Source organism: Hippichthys cyanospilos, chromosome 14 (assembly GCF_059441005.1).
Source record: "Hippichthys cyanospilos isolate Australia breed blue-spotted pipefish chromosome 14, RoL_Hcya_1.0, whole genome shotgun sequence".
NCBI lineage: Eukaryota > Metazoa > Chordata > Actinopteri > Syngnathiformes > Syngnathidae > Hippichthys > Hippichthys cyanospilos.
Window position 1 is genome coordinate 4,688,063 of NC_142382.1, and position 9,218 is coordinate 4,697,280.

Consider the following 9,218-nt stretch of genomic DNA (forward strand, 5'->3'; position numbering starts at 1 on the left):
TAATGTGCGTGTCCAGATGTGAAGACGCAGACGTTGAACAGACTTCCCCGCGTGACCTCCATGCGTGGGGTCACGCTAAAGTGTACGCTGTGTTCTCGGTGTGTCAACGTTGTCCATTTCTTGCGCTTCTTAACTCGTTCACTCCCAAAAATGTTTTTTTGACGTTTTGTTTTTTTTGGGGGTCCAGAAAGTGCACAAATGTTTTTGGTTTTCAAAAATGTTAAAGTGTTTCTGAAATAAAAAAGTAAGCACCTGATGAATTGATTACTGAGGTAATCGATTACTCTAGGTACTGAAAATTACTGAAGTAATTGAATAAATTACTGAAATTACTGCAGTAATTGAATACTTTATGTATGGAAAGTACTAATGTAACAACACAAAAGTACTCAATTACTTTCGCTACTCAAAGAACAAATGTACTTGGTTACTTTAGGGACCAGAGTACTATTAATAAATTGTTCAAATCATTCAAATACTAAAGTAATCAGTTAAAGTCAGTTACTTAAATACTGGAAGTAATTTCTGGAGGTGTCATTAAATGTCATTTATTTATGTAATGCCGTGGCAGGGACAGTTTTCTTTTCAAATTAAGAGCAAATTAATTTAAATAGGTCCTCAGAATATTTATCAGGCTCAAAACTTTCTCATAATTTGACTTAGGTGTGTTGTTGGAGGGTAACATCTAAAACAGGCAGGATCTGGGCTCTGGTGCACCGAACTTGGGCACCTCTGTGTTCTAGATCTTTTTTTGTTTAAAAACGTTTTAATTGTTTGATTTTAAGTTTTACACAGATGTGCATCGTCAAAACTACCTCTATTTTTGGGGGGGGGTTTGGGTTAAAGAAATGTGTTGGTAAATCAGCTGGCAAAATAAGGTTTTTAGAATCACAGTGTAGTCAAAGCTCGTGATAACTACCACACGCAGGCATATCTTCAAGTTGCACAATTTGGAGCGTTTTCCCCCAAAATATCCCCAAGACTTTTAGGAACATCATCATCATGGATGATGTCATCATCATATCACGCCAGGCGCCAGTACACCTCACTAGACCTCATTTCAGCCAGAATTAAACGATTAACTCTGCATGCATGCTTTTAGGGCATTTTTTTTTTCTTACGCTTTCTTTGAGGTAGGAGCTATGATAAGGAAACCAAAATTGTTACAGTTGAAAATCATTGCATCCTTGAATTTTATATATATATATATATATATATATATATATATATATATATATATATATATATATATATATATATATATATATATATATATATATATATATTGTATGGTCGGTAATAGAAACCTGTAGTAATTTATTAATGCATATAAAATCCTTGGTAAAGACATCAAAATTTTGCAAAAATTCGTTTCCATAGTAATCATCTTTTTACGTCTCTATTTAACATTACTCGCAATCTTGGGACCCATGGCTAACAAATGAAAGTTTGAATTAAGCACTAAAATGCACAATAAATACGATATTGTAATCACTCACACAAGATCTGGTCTTTAGCCTATCGGAATCTTAGTGACACGGTGACGCTGATAAATCGCAGACCAGCATCTTAGTGACGCCGTGACGTCAACCAATAGCTGAGTAGCATCTTAATGACGCCTTGTGCGACTCGCAGAGTCATACGCACCCACACTGACTGCTGAATTTTGTATTTGTTGTTGATGCTGTAAAGCGGGAAAAATGCTGTAAAGAGGGGACGAAAAAAAACGTAGTAATCCACTTGGTAGCGCTTGTCGGAATCTTTTTCATGACAGATGTTATCTGGTCACCACAACCAAGAGTGGTTGAAGTCCAGAGGGCTGTGATGGCAGATTGCAGCCAATCATACGCTGCGGTCTGCGCTTGTCCTTGGCAGTGGGCACCATGCACCAGATGGTGAGAGGTGAAGATGGACGGACTTGTGTACCCTCATTGTTACAGGATGGTGCCCCGGGATGCACGTCGTCTGTTGTGTATAATTCCCGAGTACATCACGACTTTGCGGGTGGGACTTCATTTGTGTCTGTACAATTTGTCTATACAATACAAAATGTGTTTCATGAACTCATTTCCCTGAATTACTTTAATTTCACGTACCCCCCGAAAGTGCCTTCACGTCCACCCAGGGCTACGCGCACCCTCATTTGAGAACCACTCTGGAAGAAGACGTATGCATATTAATACAGTATGAAATTTTCTGTGGACAAATATTTATATATACAGTGGACCCCCGTGTTACAACGTCCCTGATTTACATCATTTTCATGCTGCGACGTGGAATACTGAGTTTTTTCATCCCCTCTTGATGGTATTTTCCTGGTTTTGCAAGAAAAAAACAACTGTCATGACCCTAGGGGCTTGGCTGTATTGGTGTTGTTTTGTCTCCATCTGCTGGCGATTTTATATAATTGTACTTATTTACTATTGCCGTCTAACTGCTTCCATGCAACGCGTGACTCCAATTCTGGTCTGCTATTGGTCGGCGTCTCCTCACGGAGATGGTGTTCCGCTATCGGTCGGCCTCACTCGTTTCAAAATGGCGGAACGTTAAAGCTTTGTTCAATTGTGAGTGGTTACAAAAGCGTATTTATAGTGCATTTTACTGCTTAATTCAAGGTTGAAAGGGTTAGCCATGGGTCCCAAGATTGCTAGTGATGTTAAAGATAGAAGTAAGAAGATGATTTATATGGAAACGAAGCTGGAGATAATCAAGAAATACGAAGCTAGCCTAGCCTAGGCTACCCTTGCTAAGGAATATGTTTGCATAACAAGCGGCACTCAAAGGCAAGGCAAATAAATCCTTTCTAAATTTTTTATTTAAGATGTTTTCTGATTGTATACATGTATATTATACATACGAAGCACTTACTATACTATTTTGGTTGTAATTTTTAATATGTATGTACAATTTTGATGTTTTTACCTGGGGTTCTAAACGCATCAGCTATTTAACAACCGCAGAACTGATTCATGTCGTAACACGGGGGCCCACTGTAATTATCTCTTTTTCATCTTATCAGGCAATATTTCCTGTTTCAAAGTCTTCTGAATGCCACCGCCATCTTTTGTTGACCCTTGCCCGCAGCGTAACATCGTGGACCTCTGGCGTTTGTTTATAAAAACTCTTTTGTGCCCCAGTTGTTGAGGGTGGAAAAGTAAACAAACATTAGTGCTGGAACATTCATTTCCTTGTGGCTTGTGTGATCTTTTTCTTCCCCTGTAGTCTTGATTCATTAATGACATTATTAGCCATCTGGTTGTGATGAGTCTTCAGTCACCCATCATTTAACTTCAAGTGTGCTATGATACTCACCATGAGCTGTTTTGCACAGCAAGACGATTTGGGGAGTTAACATTTGACATCATAGAGAGAGACAGTCATGTTTGTTTGCGCTTTTTTCAGCACTTTGTTTTTTTCAGGAACCGGGATTTTGTGCTTTAGTTGTTGGGTGAGAAAAAAAAAAGTATCACACCGGGAAGTGAATTCTCATATAAACTCATTCAGTGCCATGGACGAGAATTCTCATCTTTTAAAATAGTAATATTAATAATAAATAATACAATTCTGGTCTAATACGTTTTTTCATAGAGAGGAGCTGACACCCTTAACTAATGCTTACCTAATATAAGCCATTTGAACACTGTAGTTATAACTGTGACCATTAGATGGGAGTGTTTCCGCACTTTTAACACAGCTATACCACCCATATTTACATAGCCATAGCACAGAATATTCTTTTGACCTTGAAAGGTGAGTGAAAAATGCTTAAAATATTGGCCCTCTAGAGGTTTCCTCTTGCAGTAACACTTGGCACTGAAAGAGTTAATTAATCGATGGAAAAATCGGAGTGACGTACATAGTGACAGCTCTAGTGAAAATGGAGGCGTATTGTGAGAATTGTCGGTCCAATGAATGGTGAATTTTATTTTTTTTTTAAACGGTCAGACAGCCAATTTGATATTCAAATAATTTTAATTTGAATCCTCTTATTTTATTTAATTTACCATATTTTTCAGTAAAACCCCTCGCCACACAGTTTATCATTTTCTCGTACAGGCATTACCATATTCCTAGAATTCTTTCATCTAATTACACGCTCAAAATTATAACCTCGATGCAAAAAAGAAAATCTGCGAAACGGCAAGGCCTCGAAAGGTGAACCTTGTTATAGTGGGGGAATACTGTAATTTGCCTCCTGTGACTTTCTGTTTATTTCTGGCTCCTTGTTTTTCTTCATGTGATGTCATTTTTGTCACCAAACTCTCTCTTTGTCGGACTTCCTGTTCCTGCAGACACTGTTCCTGTTCCTCAGCAGTGGAAAGGAACAGAAATACTTTCACTGAGGAATAGCAGTCATTCCATAAATCTCATTTCATTGTATAATAATGTCATGTTTCTAGTTGAGCAATTTCCCTGAGTGTGAGTCTTTTGGACTTCCTGTTCCTGCGAAGCATCCTCAGCACTTAGTTTGTCATTCAAATCAGTTTTCAACGGCGAAAGAAGCGTATGAGCGGGAAAAGGAATCCGAGTAATTCCCTTGATGAATATTCTTGTGTGTACAAGTGAGTTAAAATTCTTTCACTCGTAAAATTTTATAACGACATTCATTATTTCGCCGGTGCTTTTGGTTTACGAGTCTCTTTGTGCGTCTATCTGATTAGTTTCATCTGGGACCTTAAGCCACGCCCCCTCACTCCCTCACCAGCCAATCGGTGTCTCATCAGCGCGATCGCTTTAGTCTATTTGTTTTTTAATGCCAGTTACATATGCTTTATTAGTTGCGTAAGAGAAAATTAAAAAAAAGAAAAAAAGACTTAATTTTTAACAGAAGTAGTTCTGTTTTTGTTCCTTTAATGTGGCAACAAACAATATTCATAATATGTATTGCATTATTTACTAGGGTATGTTTCATTTTTGTTTTTCTTTTGGTCATACAAATCCGAAATAACTCCTGATGTTGCCTTTAAGCGCTTTAAACATGCACAACATCGTCAGACTTTTTTTTTTTTTTCAAGAAAATGTTTGTGCCTTTCTGTGTGTGTGCGAACTATTTCTTTGAAATGCTAATGTTCCTTCAGTTGACATTCACAAGAAACACACAGAGGATATGAAAGAATTTGGAGTCTGAAATTGTTTATATATGGTAAAAAAAAATAGTCAATAAAAATACACGTTGCTTCAAACTTAAAATTTCCACCCATCAATAATCTTGAATAAAATGCAGCGGAAAGTGGAACTCTTGATTTTTAATGTCCATAGAATAGTTGAAAGTGGTTTGCCTGATATTGCAGAGGATTTGCTCTGTTTTGCTTTTTATTTGGCTTTTTTTGCAACGCATATTCCTAAAAAAAAAACCCAAAAAGGAGCAACCTCATCAGGGACCGTTAAGAGAAGTCGGACGTGAGATGAATATCAAGTCAGAAGACATTCAAAGAAAACATGAGTTTTAAAGGGCGTCCTCAAAGTTGACTTTTTTTTTTTTAATTGTTTTGTGGCTTGCTGTGTTCCCTCCTGACCTATGAGTTTTTTGAAAGTGCAGTTACCGTTCTACTCGTTTGTTATTTGATTAGAAGTGTTTTTTTACTGAAAGGGTGATATTGAGATTTTGCAAAAGTGGCAGATATGCTTACAATAGGAACTAATTACTTAGTCCATTTATTCAGGCATTTTTACTAGTAAAAAGTTCATATTTTGTCTAATCAATTCTTAAAATTCTTGAAAATATTTGAAAAAATAATACATATACAGATAAGTACCTGGAATTGAATGTCTGCACTCTTAAAAATGTAAAATTACATCTTTGGGATTGAATGAGTTAAATGTATACCATTTTTTTTATGACTTGTCGACTAAAAACGACATCACGTATTGCTGAAGGCTCAGGTGATGACCAATCAGTCCCCGTTCAGCTTTTGAATGTCACATGACCAACAGATGAGCCATGATTGGTCATTACCTGAGCCTTGAGCACAGATGATGTCATTTTCAATTAACATTTTTTATTAAATTGTTTAAAGACATTTTTTTTCCACTGCTAAAATTGGTCAAATCAACACTCATTTTGCCAGCGGTATCATGTTGCCAGGAGCAGGTCCACTCTGGATTTGTTACATGCTAGCATTAGCCACAAATATCCACTCTGTCATTGTGAAATCTCAATATATCATTTTTTTTGGTGCTTTTTTGCCAGCTGTATCTTGTTGCTAATTGAAAATCCACAATGTCTCCATTACCTGCTAGCATTAGCCATAAAAGTCCACTCTGTCGTACTGAAATCTCAATTGATATACCATGTTTTTGGGGGGATGATTGCTAGCTATATTATGTTGTTAAGTGAAGGTCCAGTATGGATGCATTAACATTGTAACATTAGCCGTAAATGTCCAATCTGTCGTAGTGAAATTGATGTACTATATTTTGATGAGTAATTTTGCCAACAACATTATTTTGCTAAGTCAAATTCCACTACATTACTAGCCTTAATTGTCCACTCTGTCGTAGCGAAATCTTATTTGATAAACGGTATTTTGGGTCATTTTGTCAGCTGTATCATGTTGCGAAGTGAAGATCCGCTATGGATCCATTAACATGCTAACATAAGCCATTAATGTCCACTCTATCGTGGGGAAATCTCAAATGATACACCGTATCTTTGGGGTAATTTTGCAAGCTGTATCATGTTCCTAAGTGAAGCTCCACTATGGATCCATTAACATCCCAAAAGCAACCATAAATGTCCACTCTGTCGTAGTGAAATCTCATTTGATATACCATATGTTTGGGGGTAATTTTGCCAACTATATTACGTTGCTAAGACAAGGTCCAATATAACATCAGCCATTATGTCCACTCTGTTGTAGTGAAATCTTATTTGAAATACAGTATTTTTCCAACTGTATCATTTTGCTAAGTGAAGGTCCACTATGTATTCATTAGCATGCTAACATAAGCCATTAATGTCCCCTCTGTCGTAGTGAAATGTCTATTGATATACCCTATTTTGGGGGTATTTTTCCAGCTATATTATGTTGCTAAGTGAAGGGCGGTTAAATGTCCACTCTGTCATAGTGAAATGTAATTTGATATACAGTATTTTTTGCGTCATTTTGCCAGCTGTATCATTTTGCAAAGTGAAGGTCCACCATTCCAACACAAGCCATGAACGTCCACTCTGTCGTCGTGAAATCTCAATTGACATACCGTATTTCTGGAGTAATTTTTCCAGCTGTATCATGTTGCTAAGTGAACGTCCTTTACCGGTCCATGAACATACTAACATTAGCAATAAATGTCCACTCTATCTTTTTGAATTATCAATTGATACACCAAATTTTGGGGGTCTTATTTTCATCTGTATCATGTTGCTAAGGTCCACTATGAGTCCATTACATGCAAATATTAGTCAAATGTGTCCCCCTGTCATTGTCTACAAATTGTAATGTAAATACATTGATTGCTTGTTTTTTTTATTGAACATACATTTAAACACATTACAAAAACAAAATAGAAAGAATCATAAATCGCCAAGAAAATGTGACCAATTTTTTTGAAGGGTGTGCAGGCGGCTAACTTAACCGAAAACGGGGCAAATTTGACTTTTGTTTCCATGCACGTAGTTCCTCCTGGAGCGCTCGGTACCGCGCAACTAACTTTACCCAAGTTAACCCATGCATGGCGCAGCAAGTTTTTCATGCCGTCGCACAGCTGAAATGCGGCCTTTGAGGTTGCAGTTTCCCACACACACACACACACACACACACACACACACACACACACACACACACACACGCGCGCACGATGCACGAGCGGAGCCACCTCGCCGCCTTTCACTTTGACGGCTGTCATCATTCGCCCGTTGTCTGGCAGCGGCTCAAAGCGGCGGAGTTGACAGAAGGTAATCCCCGCCATGTGAGGCCTCGGCCCCGCTGCGCAGGAGGCGGGGTGCGCATCATCGAGAACCTGTGGCTGCTATAAAAAGAGGGCAAGTTGCAAGTCACCCAAGTTGCATTTTTTTTCGGGGGTTCGGCGGAGGGGCGGAGGCGGACGCACGATGAACACCATGAAGGCCGTGAAGAACGCGCTGGTGTGCTTGGTGCTTCTGCCGCGCTTCCTGCTGGCCGCGCTCATGTTCTGGCTGCTCGACTTTCTGTGCATCCGGAGGAGGTTTTTCCTCCGGATGAAGGAGCGGGAGGAGGGCGACGCCACGGACCCTCCTCTGTGCATCTCCGACTCCAACCGCTTCTTCACGCTGGACTCGCTCAAGGCGGTGTGGCACGGACACAAGCTGGACCTCCTCAAGGCGGCGCGCCTCGGCCGCGGCGCGCCCAACACGGAGGTGGTGCGTCTGGAGGACGAGCGGCGCGGGCGCATCCTGGACTTCGCCCGCGAGAGGAGACCGCTCATCCTCAACTTCGGCAGCTGCACTTGACCCCCCTTCATGGCGCGCCTCAAGGCGTTCCGGGGGCTGGTGCTGGACCACGCCGACATCGCCGACTCCGTGCTGGTCTACATCGAGGAGGCGCACCCGTCGGACGGATGGGTCAGCACGGACGCGCCCTATCAGATCCCCAAGCACCGCTGCCTGGAGGACCGGCTCCACGCGGCGCAGCTCATGCGCTCCGAGGCGCCCGGGTGCCCGGTGGTGGTGGACGGCATGGAGAACCCGTGCAACGCCGCTTACGGCGCCTACTTCGACAGACTTTACATCCTGCAGGAGGGCAAGATCGTCTACCAAGGGGGACGGGGACCCGAGGGCTACCGGATCTCGGAGCTCAGGGACTGGCTGCAGCGCTACCGGGAGAGGCTGCTGCGAGGCTCGGGAGCCGGAGCCGGAGCCGGAGCCGGAGGCGGAGGCGGGCTGGTTATTCACGTCTAGGCGCGCGCGCGACGGGAGGCGACTCGCGCGTCCGGGCTGCTATAGAACTCCTCTTAAATCCCGCTCTCGTATTTCGTTTGTGTATGAGCCTCCTCGCGGCGAAGTCGAAGCTTCGTTATGTGGACAAGCGCGCGCCGCTGCGTGCGCTCCTCGGGATTGTTGTGAAGTTCGGTTCTGAAACGGCGCGCGTCCGGAGATCCGCAACTGATGTTTGAAACCGAGGAGCTTCCATCGCTGCTCGCTTGTCCAGATCACCTTCCCCTATCGACTACGTGTGGATGTGCGTGCGCGTGCTTTTATGCGTATATTTTTTCATACAATAAAATGTCTTCATCTACCTCTA

At 41.3% G+C, this 9,218-nt stretch overlaps 1 protein-coding gene across 1 annotated transcript; it reads left to right on the forward strand.

Moving 5' to 3' along the window:
- Positions 1-6,112: 6,112 nt before the first annotated feature.
- On the forward strand, positions 6,113-9,218 carry dio3a (iodothyronine deiodinase 3a). The gene has a single exon (XM_088433931.1). The coding sequence runs from the start codon at positions 8,051-8,053 to the stop codon at positions 8,873-8,875; it is 825 nt and encodes a 274-aa protein (XP_088290057.1). The 5' UTR covers positions 6,113-8,050; the 3' UTR covers positions 8,876-9,218.